This window comes from Camelina sativa, chromosome 16 (genome assembly GCF_000633955.1).
Source record: "Camelina sativa cultivar DH55 chromosome 16, Cs, whole genome shotgun sequence".
Lineage (NCBI taxonomy): Eukaryota > Viridiplantae > Streptophyta > Magnoliopsida > Brassicales > Brassicaceae > Camelina > Camelina sativa.
The window spans coordinates 19561652-19582089 of NC_025700.1; the positions used below are offsets into that span (position 1 = coordinate 19561652).

The 20438-nt window shown below is 35.2% G+C and overlaps 4 protein-coding genes and 2 pseudogenes across 4 annotated transcripts; 4 read left to right on the forward strand and 2 right to left on the reverse strand.

The window, feature by feature from the left end:
• On the forward strand, positions 4807–7203 carry LOC104751311 (transcription factor MYB34). Its single transcript, XM_010473231.2, has 3 exons — positions 4807–5166; positions 6205–6334; positions 6447–7203. Exons 1-3 carry the CDS (start codon positions 5034–5036, stop codon positions 7018–7020), a joined length of 837 nt encoding a protein of 278 aa, XP_010471533.1. The 5' UTR covers positions 4807–5033; the 3' UTR covers positions 7021–7203.
• On the reverse strand, positions 8564–10050 carry LOC104751312 (annotated as a pseudogene).
• LOC104751313 lies at positions 11903–13571 on the forward strand. The gene has a single exon (XM_010473232.2). The coding sequence runs from the start codon at positions 12138–12140 to the stop codon at positions 13341–13343; it is 1206 nt and encodes a 401-aa protein (XP_010471534.1). The 5' UTR covers positions 11903–12137; the 3' UTR covers positions 13344–13571.
• On the forward strand, positions 15247–17445 carry LOC104751314 (annotated as a pseudogene).
• Positions 17490–18244, forward strand: LOC109129399. Its single transcript, XM_019237513.1, has 3 exons — positions 17490–17784; positions 17857–17918; positions 18036–18244. Exons 1-3 carry the CDS (start codon positions 17691–17693, stop codon positions 18162–18164), a joined length of 285 nt encoding a protein of 94 aa, XP_019093058.1. The 5' UTR covers positions 17490–17690; the 3' UTR covers positions 18165–18244.
• On the reverse strand, positions 18599–20418 carry LOC104751315 (GDSL esterase/lipase At1g74460-like). Its single transcript, XM_010473233.2, has 5 exons — positions 20126–20418; positions 19890–20020; positions 19539–19778; positions 19181–19430; positions 18599–19038 (listed from the first exon to the last, which is right to left on the reverse strand). The coding sequence occupies exons 1-5, from the start codon at positions 20349–20351 to the stop codon at positions 18785–18787; spliced, it is 1101 nt and encodes a 366-aa protein (XP_010471535.1). The 5' UTR covers positions 20352–20418; the 3' UTR covers positions 18599–18784.

Consider the following 20438-nt stretch of genomic DNA (forward strand, 5'->3'; position numbering starts at 1 on the left):
ATGTATATGGTCAGTGGGGTCCCATGTAGCCAAATTGTTTCTTGTCTTAGACATGAGAGGAATACTGACCAAGATCTTTAGAAGATGATTTCTCCATGGTTCACCGCTCAGAAGTTGAAGACTTGTTATGCTGATGGACTTTGTGGTTTGAATGGAATGAATCTATGGGATGTGACTACAACAGTCAGGGTCTTGCCACCTCCTTACAAGAGGCCTGGTGGAAGACCTCCAGGGAAGAAGAGAAAGAGGGAGAAGGGTGAACCAAGGGAAGAAACCAAGCTTTCTAAAAGAGGAACCAAAATTGTAAGACTCTCTTAATATCTTAGGTTCTTCTTTTTTGTATTTGCATTTCTGATTTCTGACCTTATCGTTCTTATTTTATGCGCAACATTGTAGCTTGTGTGGACAAGAAGGCCACAACAAGCTGAAATGCAAGAATGGACCAATGCCTAAGCCGCCAAAGAAACCACCAGGTAAACCAAAAAAGACAGCTACTGCAAAAACACCATTTGCATCAACCTATACTTCTGAACTTGATTTAGAAAGGCCAGCCCAACCAAGCCTTTCATCTGCTCACTCAAAAAAACGTCGAGGAAGATCTTGGAAAAGTCATCCTTATGGTACATCATCTTCACAACCAACTGTTGACACACCATTTGAATCGACCTCAACTACTGAATTTGGCATAGAAAGGCCAGCCCAAGAAGTTCTTCCAAGCCTTTCATCTGCTCTCCCAAAAAGACGTCCAGGAAGACCTCGGAAAAGTCAGCATAATGATGCATCATCTTCACAACCAACTCCTAAGAGACTTCCTATGTATGACACAAGGCCCATGTATCTACCAATAGTGTGACCTTCCAAGCCTTTTTGTTTGCTGATTCTTATTTATATTGGTTAATTTTCTTTGGAAAAACTAATGTTGTGTTGTGATTGTGCAGGAAGGTTATGGTTTATTCACCAGTCCTGTAACTGGTGACGACTATATTCAGGTAGGCAGGTCTGTGACTGATGCACGAGACAACACTATATTACCAAGCAGTCTGTATCAAGCTAGAGAACGCAAGAAAATGGAGGTTTCACGTGGAAATAATAAATGAGTTAAAGCATCGTGTGTGTGTTTTTTGTGTGTTTTTAAGCATTGTGTGTTTTGAATATTTTTTGTTGACTTGTGTTTGACAAACCTTAGTTTTGTGTGTTTTAAGCATTGTGTGTTCTAAACTTGACTTCATTTCTTATTAATGCATTATGTTTTGTTGTTCAAATTGTCACAAAAATACAGTGTGTTTGTCATTGTCAACTACCAAAATATATGTCAACACCAAATTTCACAAACGAACACATTCTTCTACACTAATAATCAAAATACAAAACCATACACTTAAACTAGTTGAAGAGCCTTTCAAAAACAATCAAAAATTGAAGGATCTCCATCCGCAATTACTTATTATTCTACTAAAAGTCTAAAACAAATAGATTGTCATTGCAAACAAAACAAAAGTCCCAACAAACACATTCTTCAACTCCATAGTTGTTCCATCGCTTTTATCTGCAATCAACACCTTAAGGCTATCTAACACTATCTGATTTTCCGATTGGAGATCATAGAGGTGAGCAATCTCGTCTCTTTGGACCTGAAGCATTTTACGCATTTGATCCAAACTAGGATAGCCATGAGTTTCTTGCTTCAATGACCTTAGTTCTTCCATCATAGCTTCATCCCACCATTTCCAAATATGGCATTCTCCATCCTTCACATAAATATTTTTATTTAGACCATAATTCAAATAATATTTACCAGAATTCAACCATATTCACAAAATATAACCAAATAGAAAAACTGACATCTCTATTTTTACATGTGTAGAAGAGCCTTCATGGGTTTGTCCTTGTAAAAGAAGGTTCAAGCTTTGGCCTTCCACCACAGTAACAAATAGTTGGAATCCTATACTAAGGTTCATCATATTCAACTTGACTCGTGTTGGGTGAAGAGTATGAATCAGACATTGTGAACAAGAAAAAATCAAGGGGGAAACAAAAGACTGAACTTTGAACTCCTAAATATAATAGAATCTTCAACCCTAATCGAAACCTATAACCCTAATCGAAACCAAAGATGAACCCTAATCCCCAAATCGAATTTTATGCTTAACAATCTCGTTCTTTGAGACTTTAAAACAACAAAGATGTAAGACTTTGTGTCGTTTTCAAGAATAACAAAATGGTGTCGTTTTGTCTTATGTTACGTTTTTAAACGATACAGACGGATGTCACGTTATTAATACGGGGGAGGGGTGTATTGCAGGTGACTTTCGAGTTGATGGTATTGACTTGCATTTTATAGATACGGAGGGGTTTCCTACAAAAAAAAATAGTTGGAAGGTTTTTTTTATACAAAGCCCTTTGGAAAATGTATTAATTTAATTTTATTGTAGTCTAAAGTCAAAGTCATATTATAGATTATAATATAGGAAAACATAAATAAATAAGTTATGAAGATATTCCAATTTTTAAAATTTTGTTTAAACAACTTAATTGATATGGAGTCCAAATGTCCAATCCACATTTACTCCACTCTATATGGAATGTCATACGAATATACACATAGTATGTAGTATGTACTATGAGTGGCTACAATAAATAACATGGATGATTCAGTTCTCGAACTTATGTTCTTGGGTTCTAAACAAACTCATAATACATCGAACTTTTTTTTGTTTGTAACCATTTCTTTNAAAAAAAAAAAAAAAAAAAAAAAAAAAAAAAAAAAAAAAAAAAAAAACTTTTGAGAAAGACATGTTCACATTATTAGTCAAAAAGATACGGCGTATTAGGCGTAATGAAATGATGCTGATATAAATAAATAAATAAACTTTCTGCTTAAATTGTTATAGTAATTGTCTCACTGATAATGTAGCGAGGTGGATGTATAACAAATAAAATTTGGAGCCCATCAAATTTGCAGATAACAATTCTGAAGATTCATTTATGGGAGGATGTCTCACTGTCTATATATTCGTATATAGTCATGCATGACAATAAATCGAAATATCCAAAAACCGTGGATTGGGTGGGTGGGTTGGTTATGAGATCGAGATGGGAAAACTGATACGGTACCACACAACCTTAATATGTTTTGTAGCTTTCGTAAAAGAGCAAGTCACCACTTTCAGTAACATTATTGGTTTTTGTCTAAAGGAAAGAGAGGAACGATTTGAAAATCAACACAATAAATCAGAAATAAAATCATTGATAATGTAAATCTCAACGTGTGTATTGGAAAATTATGAAAACTACGAGAGCACGAACCACGTCAATATATATACCAAAACAAAATCGAGAAGATGATCACAAATAAAGACTCGACACGAGGACAGTGTCATTTGACAGTGAATGGACCATTTTCCCTTTTCAAATAGTTTCTTTTTCTGTTTTATGCATCAAAACAGGAACCATTTTTCAGGTAAATCGTAAATGTGAATGTAATAAATTTTTTTTCCTAGGAAAAAAATCAAGATATTAATAAACTTTAATATATAGTTCCGCGTAACCCCACAAAGAACGGTTAATATTATGCTGTTTTTCAATCATTTATTATTTTTACTATTTAGGGGCCTACTTATATTTGCAGATAATTGCAGATTTCACACTTACCAAAGTACGTACTTCTTCGTTATTCACCAACGTGTATCATAAAAAGTTCACCTTTTCAACAGTCGTTACCTCCAAATCGTGTGCTTAAGCAATTAAAATACCATACAAAAAGAGAAAGCGAAATGTAGTAAAGTTGTTTAGGGCTGTTGTTTCTCAGGACATCAATATGAACTGGTCTGTCTATTGAGGTGTATATTTCTCATCACAACAAACAAACAAGTAGTAGTATCTTAGATCAACCACAATTGACACATGTGGTGTTTATTATAAAAACTAAACACACACGTTCTTGGGTCATGATAAGGATCATGACGAGAACAGGGTTAATCTACACCGGACTATAAACTTTGGTATGCGGTTATTAATTATTTGACCAAATCATTTGTAATACTTAGGTTGTTTTAGCTTCTTGAGGTTGTTATAGGTTTTAAATGATTCGTTTAATTAATTTAAAGTATATATGGTGCTAAACGTTTTGTGTAAACTAAATTAGACGTGCTGTAAGATGGATTATCCAAGCGTAAGTAACAATTTTAGCTAGGTAAACAATATATATGTATTAGTCTTTGACTCTTCGTCGTCAATCAAAAGCTTGAAAGATATAATAGCTTATAATTCCTAAAACAGTGAGAAAGTTGTAGGACGAATTTAACATTAAACCAAAAAAAAAAAATATATATATATATATATATATATATATATATATATAGTTGTAGGACGAGAAGGACACAAATTAAACACAGCTTCATTCAAATAAATAAAAGTACTGTATTCAGTAAATACTTGAAGTCGATAATAATCATAACAATACTATATAAATTATAAACAATTATTGCTCTGAAGTTTACACAACAAATTAACATGAAAATTTGTTAATATGAATAATTATTGTTCGAATACGGTGCTAAAAAAAGGGAATGGTCATTAGTATCATGTGATGTGAATACGCTATATATGTGTGACTTAACCTCTTGGAATAGGCATATTGCATATTCAGAATAACAAAAAAAAAACGTACAAAAGAAGAATCAAGAAATAAAAAGGAAATATCACCATCAAGATGTCCACATACATAAGAATCCAACGGTTGAAATAATTTATCAAAAATAAAAATAAAAATATGGAAGGGACTATATATATACACCCATAATTCCACACTCTTGGAAAGACCATTCTACTTCTAAATAAGTGAGAGAGAGTGAGAGAGAGCCTCACATAAATAAAAGTCTCCTAATCTGAAGAATATGTACAAATCATTACTAACAACAATTCACTTATCTTTAGACCCATCAAATCTGATCGAGTAAAAGGAAGAAGAAGACTCAAATCGACCGGAGAAGTGATACGTGTGGTTCACGAGAGAGAGAAAACAAACAAAAACAATGGGGAGGACGACGTGGTTAGACGTTGACGGGATGAGGAAAGGAGAGTGGACGGGGGAGGAAGACCGGAAGCTCGTGGCTTACATCAACGAACATGGTCTCGGCGAGTGGGGTTCAATGCCTAAGAGAGCCGGTATGCATCTATACTTACACCATGCTACATATACATTATGTACGGTCAGTGTTTGTTTCTCTTTGGAAGTTAGGGGCTTTGAAATAGTTAGGATGATCTTTATAAGATTCCCAGTTTCTGTCGGACTTGGACCGTAGATTTTGTTTTATCTGTTTGGTTCGTTGGTTCTAATTTTCTCGATTTATGCACAATAATCTCTCTCTTTTTTTTGTTTAATTATTATGCACAATAATTTATTTTCTGAAGAGATTTAATTACAGAAATCCATATTGTATCGTTTGTGAATATTTATATTATATATATATGTATTATTTTTGGGGAGTAAATTAAAGAGTACATGAAATTTACAGAAAATAGTTTTGCAATCATAATCTTCTTAATTACGAGCCTTAGGTTGTTAAATTTGTGTATGCATTACAAAATAATGTCCTAGATTAATTTTGTCCGATTATTAATTATATTTCATAAATTTGTAGAACCTTCTATAGATCAGATTCGACAGATCGGAAAATGGAAATGATGATATTATATCTAAACGCAATCTGTGAAACCCATGAAAGCCAAGTGTTTTCCCTTGTTCCTATTTCTTCTGATTTTTTATATATTATCTTTTACAAGTGTGTAAAGCTCTAGAAATCTCTTAAATTATGATCCTTTTTGAGCCAGTATCAGATAATTTATTCCATTGTGTTTACTCCTCTCTTTTCTTTTTTCTTTTTTGATGGAAAAGAAGGTTCAATCTTTTTTTTTTCTTTGTAACTTCTCTGTTTGCTACCATGTTAGATCTAATAATTTCTGATAAATTTTTTTATTTTAAATGCATTATAAAAAAAAAAAAATAGGTCTGCAAAGATGTGGAAAGNCAGTATCAGATAATTTATTTCATTGTGTGTTTACTCCTCTCTTTTCTTTTCTTTTTTTGATGGAAAAGAAGGTTCAAACTTTTTTTTTTTTTTGTAACTTCTCTGTTTGCTACCATGTTAGATCTAATAATTTATGATAAAACTTTTTATTTTAAATGCATTATAAAAAAAATAGGTCTGCAAAGATGTGGAAAGAGTTGTAGGTTAAGATGGCTGAATTATTTGAGGCCAGGGATTAAAAGAGGCAAGTTTACTCCTCAGGAGGAAGAAGAAATCATGAAACACCATGCTCTTCTTGGTAACAGGTAAAAATTATTATTGTGATTAAATGCTACCAACCCACCCTTAATCAATATTGTCGTGTTAGTATTATTTAATTTTAGTAATATGGTCTTCTTCGTATATTTTAATTACAAGATGGGCAGCGATAGCTAAGCAGATGCCGAACAGAACAGACAATGACATAAAGAACCATTGGAACTCATGTCTTAAGAAAAGACTTGCTAAAAGTGGAATCGATCCAGTGACCCATCAGCCAAAAAGCCCCACGGTCGATGTCACCTCCTCCTCAACGACGTCGTCTCCTATACCGAGCCCTTGTTCTTCTTCTTTTTCCTTCTCTTCGTCCTCTACTACTGGCTCAGCACGTCTTCTTAACAAGCTCGCTGCTGGAATCTCCTCGAGAAGACACGGAATCGAGAGGATCAAGACCGTGATATTGTCTGAACAACCAAGAGAAGCCGAGATTGAAGAAGAAGAGAAGATGGTGATAAGCATGGGAGAGGATGAAATGATTGCTTGTTTCATGGAGATTGATGAAAAGCTGAATATGCATGAACTGCCTTGTGATCATGTCTCTGCTGCTCCTACTACGACGTCGTCGCCTGGCTTCATGGCTTTTGATGACTACTCATCAACAATTGATCCATACACTCTGTACGAGTCTGATTTCTATAATGAGACTCAACAGCTTGACCTGTTCCTCCTTTGAATCACATCTTTTGTCTGATTAATACCTTGTGACGAGAGAGAGAGACAAAGACAGTGGAGATAGAGTGAGATGTCTGAAAAAAAAGCAACTGCCTTTAGTAGTTTAAATGACATGCATTGTCAATGTTTTTTAAAAGCTTTTGACTGTTGCAACTTACTTTAATCTGAGATTCCTGTTCTCTCTCACACATGCCCTATGAGCCTATTTTTACTTTTTTCCACCTATGAGCCTAAATATATGTGAGGGTTTCATGCCATTTTGGTGAAACAGAGCCTATCGAATACTCTGTTCCTATAGGTTTTGTCGTACGTAATGGTGCGTGAAAGGATTCTGGCATGTTTCCTTTAGTTATGAAATTTATTTTGTGTTTTATATAAAGTTTCAAATATCAAACCAATCTAAGTAGAACATAAAAAACCAGACATCTGTAGAAGAAACCTTTTAAATAACTAAGTAATGAGAGAGATGTATGTAGCCATTCACACCTTTTGCTTCGTTTTCGTTTAGTAGATTATACTAATAAATTGGTTTGTAATACATTTCAGGCAACTTGGATTCTTATACACTATACCAAATTTGAATCCATAATGGATATGGATGCACTAATAATTAAATTATAATACTACAATCTCGTTTTGTTAAGTTAAATTAAATCCATATGCGAGTTCGAACATGAAAGTGGTGATACAAGTATACAACAATGTTACTTTAATTAGTGTCAATTAGTATCAACAACGTCAATTAAGCTTTGACTGTTGTTACTTACTTTATTAAAGGACGGATCCAATATAGATTCCCAAATGATAATCCAGATATCCAAGATTTGTTTGACACATGAGCAATCATAACAAAAGTGTTTGACTCCATTGACAGCTATGCACACAAATCAAATTATACGTGGTGTATACAGGAGACACGTGTTTCAGTTATTGATCATAATTAATGTTTCTGATTCCTATTTGCGGCAATTTTTTTTGCACGGTTTGTGCCAATTAGAATAGATTTATAACAATAATTTCAAGTACTAATAACAGTTTTTGTCACGCCCCATTTACGGAATTTTCTCTAAGGCATGTGCAAAAATTTATCGTCGCTGGTCCATACTTATTTTGGACTTTTTCATTATAAAAGGTTTATACATATAAAAGATCGTATATAATCTTAATACAGTTTCAGGAAATTAAGTTATAAAAAAAAGAGATTGGTTCTATTTTTATATAGACATCCAAATTTATATATATATATATATTATATATCTGTTATTAAAAATGAAATTGTAATCACTTTTCCTAGCAAGAGATTCTTGGTACCGTGGGGTCAAAATGGGTTACATTGTAATAATTGATTGTAACGTGGTTTAGTTCAAAAGAGTTGAGTGAAAGTTCGTACAAATATCAAAATCGGAACCTTTTGTTTTGTATTTTTATTCGTACCATTTTGACAGACAAGTCTCTCGATTCTTGTGTTATCTATATCTGTTATTATTCCTATCCAATCTGTTTCTTAAATAAATATCTCTCGTGCCACTATTTCAATCAGTAAGTACATGGAAGATGGAAGATTCTTTATCTATGAAATGACTTTTGCATTAGTTAATGGGCTGGGCCTGAGGCTCATATAACAAAAGTTAATTGGTCCATGGAGCTTCTTATGTTTGTGTGCTTGAGATTTTCATATGATGATGAACAGAGAAGGCAACAGTTTCCGAATCAGAATGACAATTAAGTGATCTTCTTCTTCTCATTCTGCTGCTGCTTCTTTTCTCTCCATTCTTTGATTTCAATCTTGATCTTGGAGTCGACGCGTGCTTTAAACCCAGAGTATGGCTCGTATCCAAAAACAGACTGCAACACCTGTTTTTTTTTTTTTTTCAAATCCATTGTGATTAATCACTTCCGTTGAAGGAAGAAGAACATAACAAAAGAAGGGAAGACGTTAATACCTCGAGCAACACGAAGAAAGGACCCATAAGAAAAGCTTGGACTAGGTTGTCTAAAAGTGCAGGAGCTCGTTTCTTCGAGTAGAATTAAGTTCTGTTAGTTAGTTAAGTTTCTTCTGCAAAGGAGAATCATAAATTCATAACAATTTTTTTTTTTTTTTGTTTTTCTAAACAAATAAAGTAAGTTTATTACCTCAAACAAGCCGTGACCAAGGAACTGACCAATCCAGCACAAAAGCTGAGAAGCTATACCAACCTGAGAAAGCAAGTCAGGTTACGAAAGATATAACCTGTATAATAATACAAAATAAGAAAGAAAAAAAACGCAACTTTGTCTTGAACACAAGTGATGATGCAGACATGTTGAATTTAGAGGTTTTCTAATAATGAGAATCTTGAAAGGACCACATTATATATCCAGACAAATGATCATTAATGTTTTGGAAGCGAGACACTGACGTTACATCATCATCATCATATACATTGAACGAACACCAAACAGAGAAAACAAGAACTCGACAGAAACATCACAATCATAAATCAATATGAGCAAAAGAACACCCTAAGATAGTGCTGACAGAGTAAAAAAAAAGTAAACAAAGGTGAAACCTTTTGGTCCTTTTCTGATAACTGAAGAAGATAAAAGAGCTAACCTTTAAGGTTAAGGAATGTCCAAGTCGAGCTGCAAGGAAGCTGGATCCAATCCAACAAGAGAAACATAACAGAGCTGCTAAAACACCAGATTTCCTATCCAGACACCGTAAGCAACAGAGTAAATCACAGTGAGAGTAAACCCTGTGTCCAAGCGCAAGACACCGTCAAAGGTCAACGATTTGAGGAACCCTAATTGAGAGTGATGTAGAACCGGTGGCGTGGAGGAGTAGAGGAAAAGGAGAGTGGCGAAGACGTTTGGTCATACGAACAGAGTATGGATTATGATGTTGATTGAATTGCTGTGGTAAGCTCCGTAGAAGGCGAAATGCTTCTCAAGATCGAGCAATCCGATTCGTTTGCTCATGATTTTTAGTGTTCTTTGATGATATTATTCTCTCTCAACACTTGCGTGTGAGACTTTCTTGCAGGATCGGAAGAAGACGAAAAGAGAAGACTTTTGGCTTTTGCGATTACTGGCGTTTATTTTAGCAGGTGCGTCACATCAGAGTATGCTACCATGCGCCTATACTATTCCTAACTAACATACGTTTTATGGAGGTGATCGTTGACCTTGACCAAGTAAAATAAGCAGCAGCACTGCGGTAATGCGGTTGATATTTCACGTGGTAAATAGTAAAACGAATAAGATATGACATTTCATCACGTGGTAAATAAAACTCTTCCAAAACACAGAATTATCAATTATCATGCATGTGTTACCATTCTACCTTTAGAGATTAGTAATGAAAAAAAAAAGCAACAACTATGAACAAATAAATGACGAAGGTTGGTGGGTACGAGTGCCGTCATATCCAGATCCCATCAACCAATATATTCATTACGAAACCAATAGATTTGATGTGTTAATATAAACGAGTGATGGATGCAGCTACTTCATATATTGTGACCGTTGCCTTCTAAACCCTGGACCACGTCCTTTAATCTCGGTCTAAGGTTAGTCTTTTAATATATTTCATCTAAAAACCAATCTTTTTTTTGTGACCAAAATATACGATTTACCGACCCATCCATCAGGTTGGAATGTCATATTTTCAAAGTATGGATACGTATTTGTTTAACTGTTTATATTGTGTTTGGTGGTCACGACGACGTACATTAATATACATGTATATATTAAGAAATTAAGGTGCATGCTTTCTTAGTTCAACTTCCAAATTAGATGCGTACTTTAAATGTATTTAAACAACTTCCAAATTTCAAGAAATAGTCAAAACCCAAAGGAGAGTTTGTCTGTCATATTATTTGTTTTATAATTTTCCTTAATGACGACTTCCATCGTTCTATGTCTCTTGAAACTAGTAATTCACACGTGTTATACTTTCTTTTATAATCATTATTCACTCTCTTTTTATTAAAAAAAATGTTTCTGATATTGGGGATTTAATAATTCATATTAGGTACGATTTCCTGATATTGGGGATTTACACACTACACTAGTTAGACTCTAATACACAGCGGAATATCCTATATTATTACATAATTTGCTCAATTTTAGAATGATAGTATTAGAGTCTAATTAGTGTAGTGTGCATCTTACGTCTTGTATTAATTAATTAAAACAAAAATATAAAATCCTATCGTTCAAAAAAGATCGGTTTAAACATGATTTCGCACATCATATTAAATTATGAATATATCAATTTGTAATTTAGTACTAATAGTCTACTAACAACAAATAAGCTTTTATATAGTTATGAATATACAAAATTATCAACCAAGAAATAGTGCTAATTAAATTGACTTGCTCCTTGATGTTTGTTTTTCGTCATTAGCGAAATTAATCTTTAAAATAAGATAAAAAAACACGTCAGCAAATTGCCCTTGGGCTTTAAGGTTTCTAGAAAAAAGGTTTGCAAAAGAAAAAAAAAAAAAGACGAATAAAAACGGGACCAAGTCTCTATGACGCGCCAACTAAGATTGAGCTGTTACATTGACGCCTTCTCCGTCACACTTCCCCAACTCACGTATCGCCACGTGGCCTCCGTTTCTTACATCCTTCACGTGCTATCATGTCCCTCGTCTCTCACAGCCATATGTTTATGTCTTCCACTTCTTCATCCTACGGCTGGGATTTTTCTTTATAGTATGTTTCCTACTTGGGTTTATATAAGCTTGACGTGTTAGCTGCGTGTTTCGGACGAGTGAATATATATAATTAGAACCAAATTTTAAAAATAAACAAAAATAGACAAAAAAGATCTTTATCGTTGGGAATGTTATAACTTTTAAAAATAAATCCCATTTTCCATATTTATCGAAAATTAAAAAAAGAAAAAACAAGACACGGTCAAAATTGTCTCTCGATATAAAGCCTAGATCTTTATTAGGGTTTTATTAATTTTTATCATCACTCTCTCTCTCTCTCTCTGTCCTAAAATCACAAAAAAAAAAGGAGCGATTTTTATTTTTTTTAGGGGAATGAGAATTTTCTCTCTGATTTGATTATCATCAATCTCACATTTTTCATCATCATCTCATCTGGGTTTTGGTTTTTTTTTTGAGGATGCCAGCGACGGAATACCAAAGATCATTCGGGAGGTCATTACTGAATCTACGGCGAGACTCGGCTGTGAGCTCTGTTGACTCGGCGGCGTCAAGTAAAGTAACAGGCGAGTTGACTGGGATGGAGGCGGAGTTGGATTCTTTCCAGAGAAAAGTCGCTGAGAGGTTTATCAATCTCAATGCCTCTGGTTGTGAAGATCTCTTGTCTCTCGAATGGGTTGGCAAGCTTCTTGATTCGTTTCTCTCTTGTCAAGAAGAGTTTCGTGTCATCCTCATCAACCACCGCTCTTTGATCACTAAACCACCCATGGATCGATTGATCGCTGATTACTTCGAGAGAAGCGTGAAGGCTCTCGATGTATGTAACGCGATCCGTGACGGTGTTGAACAGATCCGCCAATGGCAGAAGCTGATCGAGATCGTAATCTGCGCTTTTAACAACACCGGTGGTGGAAGTGGAACCAGCCAGAGACCTCTCGGTGAAGGTCAGTTTCGTCGTGCGAGGAAGACTTTGATTGAGTTAGCTATCGGTATGCTTGATGAGAAAGATTCGTCTTCGAGCTCTGTTTCGTCTCAGCATCGTAACCGTTCGTTTGGGAGGAACAAGGAACATCTTCACCACAAAACAATCGGGCATTTCAGATCGCTTTCTTGGAGTGTTTCGAGATCATGGTCAGCTTCAAAGCAATTGCAAGCTATTGGGAACAATCTAGCTACTCCTCGAGCTAGTGACATTACCGCAACTAATGGTCTCGTTGTTCCTGTTTATACAATGACTTCGATATTGCTGTTTGTGATGTGGGCGCTTGTGGCGGCGATTCCTTGTCAAGACAGAGGCTTGCAAGTGCATTTCAATGTTCCTAGGAACTACCCGTGGGGAGGGTCTTTGATGTCGTTGCACGATAGGATCATTGAGGAATCGAAGAAGAGAGAGAGGAAGAACACTTGTGGGTTGTTGAAAGAGATACATCAGTTTGAGAGGAGCTCAAGGTTGATGAATGATTTGGTTGATTCTGTTCAGTTTCCTTTGTCTGATGAGAAAGAGATGGAAGTGAGAGAGAGGGTTGAGGAATTGGGGAAGCTTCAAGAAGCTTTGAAGAATGGTTTGGATCCGTTTGAAAAGAAAGTGAGGGAAGTGTTTCATCGGATTGTAAGGAGCAGAACAGAAGGTCTTGATTCTGTCGGAAAGCATCACGGTTCTGAATGATGTTTTAGTGAAAAATTTATGGAAAGGGGTCTTTGTACAAGTATAAAATCTGGACAAATTCAAGTATGTTTATCAATTGTGGAATTGATGATTGTCTGAATGTTTCATAGAGAGAAACTTCCTTTTTGACAATCTTTTGCCATGTAAAGTTTTCTTGCCAAAGATTGTTAATTTATATGTATTTTGGTTCCATTTCAAAAGGATCGGAAAATATAATCCAATTAAGAAGTTCGCTTTTTATTGCATAATATGTTGCCTCTTTCGGTTATAAACTGAAGAGAAGATAGAATAGTAAAAATTCTTCGAACATTTATTATACAAGTAGAAACACAATCACAAAGGATTGTGAACTAAAGATAATATATACAAACTGTACATGCTTTAATATTCTGAAAAAGGTCATACTTAATAATTTATAAATCTTGTTAAACTCCTCAGCTGGATACGTCCTCCTGCAGAAAAAAGAAAAAGAAACCCACAAAAAGCTACAAAATGTGAAACAGAATCCAGATGAGGTGGCCTTCATATACTAAGCAAGATGATTACATTGGGTAAGGTTTTGGAGCCCAATACAAACACTAGGCTACAACAAAACAACCATTCATATCTCCGTTCTTAGATGCAATCATCAGGCTTCTCTAAATAACTAATTAAGATCAAATGTAGGTAAACAAAAACAATAAAAAAACCTTGAAAATAATGCCTCAGAGGTAGTGACAACTGTGATGTAATTCATCACTGAAAAATCTGATGAAAACACATATATACATCACCGGCATAACCAAAGATTCAAAAACACTTTTTAAAAAAATAGGTTAGGTTTGGGTGAAGTGCATCAAAGAGATTCCCATCTAGACATACTCATCATTCTATTTCTCCAAACAGAGAATCTGATGTCCCTGTCTTTTTATCATCATCTGCACTCACACTTAACCTCTTAACAGAACAAACAAGAATAACACCTACATAAACTATTGTAAACCTAAAGTAACACAAACGAATTCAATTCACTATTAGAGAGAACCAAAAAAAAAGATTGAAATAGCCTCAGAGTTGGTTTGTTTTCCTAGAGACATAGCTCTCAAAGTATATTTAACACCATCACAGGCAACATCAATCAAGGCATCAGACTAAATAACAACAATAAAACAGAAACAACATCAACACAACAAAAATATTGAATCTTTTAATAAGCCCCCGAGGTTGATAAGAGAATAAACAGAGATACAAGATTAGGGTTTTCCAAGAGAAGTGGCTCTAATATTTCTCCAAGGGAAATCACGATGGCTTTAAATAGGTAAGCAGAGGCGGCGAAAATTAGGGCAAAAAGAAGGAACTCAAAAGATATTGACTGGGCTTGTGTGAAAATATGAATTGGCCCATAATACAAACTAATGGCCCAATAAAATTGTAAAAGTAAAGAAGTTAACCTTCCGAATAATCAAAACAGCCTCATCGATTTACACAGTCTACCTTCTCTTCAAGCAGAGCACACTGTTCCGTTGGTCGACGTCTTAAAGTTTTCCCTGCGAAATCGAAGGTTGTCCCTGCTTCTGTAAGCTCTTTGTTTTCACCATTTCTCTCTCTGCTGGAATCTGTTTTTTTTTACCTACAATGGTTTTAGTCTGCTTGTTCATGTTCTTTTAAATTCGTTTGTTATTTCCAAGAGAACAAATCCTTAATCCTCTGTTTCTATTTGTCTTAAAGACTTTGTCTTTCCTATATATATATATGAATGCTCCCTTTGATCTCGTCTTCAAGGAGATATTTTTCTTTGATGGGTTAAGCCAATTTCGGATTTGGGGATTCTTGTCTTCTGTGTACTCGATGAAATGCTCATCCTTTTCGTTTATTCATTCTCCTGTGAAACTGTGTTAGATGTGATGAAGTTTTTATTTTCAGAATGGGAAGGTTTAAGCTGATGATAAAGCGGTTAGAGAGCAGTAGCAACAGGCAAAACACATAGTCCAAGAGAAGAAGTGGGATTTTGAAGAAAACCAGAGAGTTGTCTGTATTGTGTGATATTGATATTGTTCTTCTGATGTTCTCTCCTACCGGAAGGCCTACCGCATTGCATGGACGTCATAGGTATCTAATGGGTACTCTGAAGTGGATCATGGCATTGTTCTTTGATCTTGCCTGAGGGAAATTCACCTGAATCTTGACAAGTTCATTCATTTGTTTCTTGTTTATGCAGATGTATTGGAGATGTCATTTCCAAGTTTGCGCAGTTGACTCCTCAAGAAAGGTCAAAACGGTATATGTTTCTCCATTATTTCTAGCTCAACTCGCAAGTACATTTAGACCTTGATCTTGATAGTTGTGTTGTAAATCTGATAACTTTTCTTTTAACAGAAAACTGGAGAGCCTTGAGGTACAGACTTCATTGGATCTCACTTCCTTTTCATAATGGGTTATTGGTATGGGAAACATATTGAGCTGAAACATCTACCTATTGTATAGGCCCTCAAGAAGGCTTTCATGAAACTGGATCATGATGGTGCAAGGTACTTTATTGATAAGTTCTATGTAATCTTAAGTTCCGTAAACTATTTGTCACTATTATGATTATCCCTTGGTAAAACACTTGAACGGTGGTCCTTTGTTTATCCTGCAGGAATCAAACTATTGAGGTAAAGGTGATGGATCAACTAGTTTTTCTCCTGGATATGCTCGTGACTTTTGACTGCTAAAAGACTGTACTTGAACATTTCATGAACAGGGTCTGAATAACCAAGTAGCGTTTTTTCAAGCTCAGGTTATGGAGTGTCACAGGAGACTGAGGTGGAACTTTGGAGCTTTTCTGTTTTAAATACCGTATTTTTATACTTTCTATTTGTTTTTCCAACCCTCTTAACTTAATATGCTTGTGATAGATTCATTTTGAATCTTCTTCTGTCGTGTGTGTTTTCAGCCGTTGGACAGATATTGTTAGAACTGAAAACATCGAGCATCTGGAGCATTTGGGGGAATCATTGAGAAAATCTGTTGAAAGAGTTTAGATTCACAAGGTATGTATGGTAGTATATGATGACTTGCTGACAAACATATATGAAAATGTTAAGAGTTAGTAATGGAAGCAGCTTTTGCCTTGCAGGAACATTTCAGAAAGAATCAACTCTTATTACTAGTATGTACAACAACACAGGTTAGTATAAGTTATGACACTTGTCCCCCCTCTCTTCTCTCTCACATTCCTGAACCGGACGAAACCTTCTAATGCAGTTTCATAGCGGGATATCATCACCTTTGGTAATAAATGGTATTCAAGAAAATCATTTAATCTCATGGCTTCCTGATAACAGTTACCAACAAATGATCATACCCGCTGACTCAAGTTTTCTTCCTCATCGGTGAGTGAACTGTCAATTCAATTAAGGTATGCTTTGAAGTTGTATGTTCTGCTCAATTCAAAGATTTATGATCAACAGTGAGATGGAAAATACTGCAACTGCATCACTTCCGGTTTACTCAAGCTTCTTCGAGTATAGAATTCAAGAAGATCAGAATTGCAACCTTGAACAACAACTTGACCGCTTAAGAGAAGAAGGCAATGTGCTAAACGAGCTAAACGGAAACAGCTGCTCGAGTTTGTAACTCGGCGAGGAGTATTCATATCTTACACAATTTGGTATGCAAAAAGAGAAGAAGTTAGAATCAGGTTTTGAGTTTAACTTCCAACAAGATCTCTCTATGTATCCGGTTAGCCACAGCTTCCAATTTCCTGATCAACTGGTGTTTGCTGCTACTGATCATCATCGAACTTTTAGTAACCCAGTGTTTGAACACTCTGATAACAATCAGGTTAGTGCACAGATAAATTGCTTTAGACACAATTAAATTCCAGAAACTAAGCTTAGGTTTCTTTCTTTTGCAGCAACCAGATTGACTCGGAAGAGGTCATGAGTAATATCTGTCTTGTGATCAAAGATTAGTTTTGAGTTACTGTAGCAATGTACATACAAGTTTTTTTGTGTATATGTATACTACTGCGTATGTGTGTACACGTACATGATATTCAGCAGATTTGTGTATATCTATGTGTGTGTCAGTGTATTAAATAATACAACACTAGTACTTAAAAAGAAGAGTTTTAATTTGATGAGCATCATGTGATGTCTCCAACTCAAAAGGTTTATTTCCACAATCAACGGTAGAGATGTAAAGAAAATGAGAAAATTTGCACAATCTTCTTTTCTTTAATATCGATATCTTCTTCCACGATAATCCTACAGATCCAGAAGAAGAGCACACAGGGATTATTTTGTATAAATTAGACAAAGCTTTTAACTTGAAGAACAGAGCAAGAAACAGAACATATCTTGTGTCTTTTAAGGGAAGGTGTAGATGGCGAGAAGACAAGTCTTTCGTTTTCAAATGTTGTTGGTTTTAGCTCTTCTTTACCTCATGATCTCATGGAAGCCTGTTCTGATCACTGCAAGTGTGTAATATCTCTCTCTTTCTATTTGCTCAAGTCCTCAAGTTTCTTGTTTTAATTTCTTGTTTAATGTAGGAACTGAGAAGTTAACAGAATTTGAAACCAAAGGACATGAGTTTAATCAGATTAGCCAACTGGTAAGAATTTACTCCACACACACTGACACACAAACAATGTGAGCAAGGATCAAGTCTGTTTTGTATTTTGATTCTTGTTCTTGATTTTTCTTGTCTGGATGCTTCATGTTTTTATAGAGACGCACTGAAACTGATCCTAAGAGAAGACCAAGGACAAGGAGGATGATGATGGACGTGGAGGAGATTAACGATTATCCAGGATCCGGTGCTAACAACCGCCACACTCCTCACTGTTCTGAATGCTAATTCCAAATTTCTTGTTAATTCTAGCTTCTAAATATAATGCAATAATCTTTTTATATGATATGTATCAAGATTTAAGAGCATGGAGGAGTCTTATCTTAATACAATGGAATCTTAATCTAAAAGGCTATGTGAAGATATCAAATATTTGATAGCACTCAAACTTTATTAAACATTTAAACCCATGTGTAAAAAGGTTAAGACTCAATTTTATGACATTTTAAAAGAAAAGTCCCACCATTAACTTAGCTCAGGTTAGGTCATCCACTGATACACAAAAAGGTTTTGCTCTGCTTTTCCCCTTGCACTGTTTTAAATATGCCATTTTTGTTAACATTTTTATTATCTTTTACGTAATCTTTTTCCACATGATTATTTAATCGTTGTTTTCGTTTTATTTGGTGGAGAGACACTGAAGACAGTGGAGGACACACAACCACCTCAAACATGATAATATATTTACTATTATAAGACAAATTCTGGAAATTAACGGATACAACAGAATGAATAACAAGATACATATAATAAAACATTATTGTTTCACATGATTAAAATGGAATAGGAAAACGAAGCTCTCCACAACATGATCAAACAATATACATATAACTTGGACATCAATTGGATCAGTTAGTGTCGGAAGAAGGAGCAATATCTGGCGCTGGAGAAGGAGCCTGGGAGGTACCGTCATCGGCACGCATGAAGTCAAACCTTTTGATGAGTATATTAGCAACGAGCTCGTTGGCCTTATCGGTGGGGTGATACTCGTCCCAAAACACGTACTTACTTCTGTCTTTACACAATGTTGACGCCGGGATACATGTCAGCGCCGGCCTGATTTTGTAGAACGAGCAACACGGCGAATCCGAGTTATCAAACCCTATAATATTTTGCACACAAACATATTAATAAGTTAATCCGATGAGTTCTTTTTTGGTATTTTTATGACCTTTATGTAAAAATTTGTGTGAAAAATGTCGTAAATAAATGCTTCTTTTGACTATATCAAAGTTTGTATGTACCGTATTTTTGGGGGTTAGTGATGACGTCGTTGACGAGGTCATAGGCTTCACCAAATTTGTAGCTTGAATTAGGGAGCTTGGACTCGAGATTGAGAAGCATTGTGGAGGCAGCTTTGTTGAATCTCTTAGCAAGATTACTCGCTTTGTTTTGACAATTGCCATCGAGGCTTAGAGCTCTTTGTAGTGGGATACAACCCATTGGTCCTAGCCCAAACACCATTAACTTCCTCGCTCCTAAACTATGCAAGACCTATAACATTACATATATATCACAAATATATATATGTATCAGTCGATTCATATATAAAAGATAACAAAAATTGAAGTGAAAGTGTTAAATTTGTTTAGACTAATTAACCTTGAGTTGAGATTCAAGTGTTTCCATTAAGTAGTCTACGAAGGTTACATCATTGTACTTCCAAGAGTCGCTATAGACAGGCATCAAATAGTTGTTAATGAAGTCATTGCTGCCTAGAGCGACGACGTATCGAGCATCTTGGAAGAACTTGTCTGCCTCTTTTTTTCCTATCTTTGCCACAACTACATCTTGTGTCCCTTGGAATAATTCTATTTGCTTCCACAGAGAAAGTCTTTGGATCTTCACAAATACAACCCCCATGAAAAAATAAAATAAAAACATCATTTCTTTGATGAATGATCTTATCAAATATATTTTAAAATTATAACATCATATATTCACGAGACTTACGAAATAACCACCAGTCTCATTCAAGATTCCACCACCTCCTGAAGCATAGTTCACTCCATTTTCTAGTATTACGTCTTCATTCATTGATGGATCCAAGAAGGCTACTGGTCTTGGCAACCCAATTTTATCACCTAAAATTTTTTAACCAAAAAAATTATAAGATTGTACTAAAATGTAATTCTCACATGCTATACCATGATTATTGATTAATTTATAAGTTCATACACATGACTTACCTATAATGTCTGAAACAGTGCGGCCATTGGTGAACCTTCCATTAGGCAAACCATTGCCAAAATCAATCCCGTAATAGGGCAGATTCGCTGTCGCTAAACTTCTTGGTAGATTCTTATTGTTGCCTACATCAGACAATGAATCTCCGAATATAAACTGGACTATCTTGCAATCGTAGCCGTTGATTCCAAGAACGATGAACAACAAGAATATTGCGCAAAACTTCATGTCGCCAGTTTTGAATGTTTGTTGATTGAAAAAGATTTGTTAATTTGGTGGGTTTTTAAAGGGTTTTGGAGGTGAAAAAATAGGACT

Excerpts from the sequence above, each read along its gene's own strand:
- LOC104751311 (XM_010473231.2), top strand. The coding sequence starts at position 5,034 with ATGGGGAGGACGACGTGGTTAGACGTTGACGGGATGAGGAAAGGAGAG. Across the intron at positions 5,167-6,204 it reads TTCAATGCCTAAGAGAGCCG|GTCTGCAAAGATGTGGAAAG; the intron begins GTATGCATCTAT and ends TAAAAAAAATAG. Across the intron at positions 6,335-6,446 it reads CATGCTCTTCTTGGTAACAG|ATGGGCAGCGATAGCTAAGC; the intron begins GTAAAAATTATT and ends TTTAATTACAAG.
- LOC104751313 (XM_010473232.2), top strand. The coding sequence starts at position 12,138 with ATGCCAGCGACGGAATACCAAAGATCATTCGGGAGGTCATTACTGAAT.
- LOC109129399 (XM_019237513.1), top strand. The coding sequence starts at position 17,691 with ATGGCGAGAAGACAAGTCTTTCGTTTTCAAATGTTGTTGGTTTTAGCT. Across the intron at positions 17,785-17,856 it reads GCCTGTTCTGATCACTGCAA|GAACTGAGAAGTTAACAGAA; the intron begins GTGTGTAATATC and ends TGTTTAATGTAG. Across the intron at positions 17,919-18,035 it reads TTAATCAGATTAGCCAACTG|AGACGCACTGAAACTGATCC; the intron begins GTAAGAATTTAC and ends ATGTTTTTATAG.
- LOC104751315 (XM_010473233.2), bottom strand. The coding sequence starts at position 20,351 with ATGAAGTTTTGCGCAATATTCTTGTTGTTCATCGTTCTTGGAATCAAC. Across the intron at positions 19,779-19,889 it reads ATGAGACTGGTGGTTATTTC|ATCCAAAGACTTTCTCTGTG; the intron begins GTAAGTCTCGTG and ends GTATTTGTGAAG. Across the intron at positions 19,431-19,538 it reads CACTTGAATCTCAACTCAAG|GTCTTGCATAGTTTAGGAGC; the intron begins GTTAATTAGTCT and ends GTAATGTTATAG.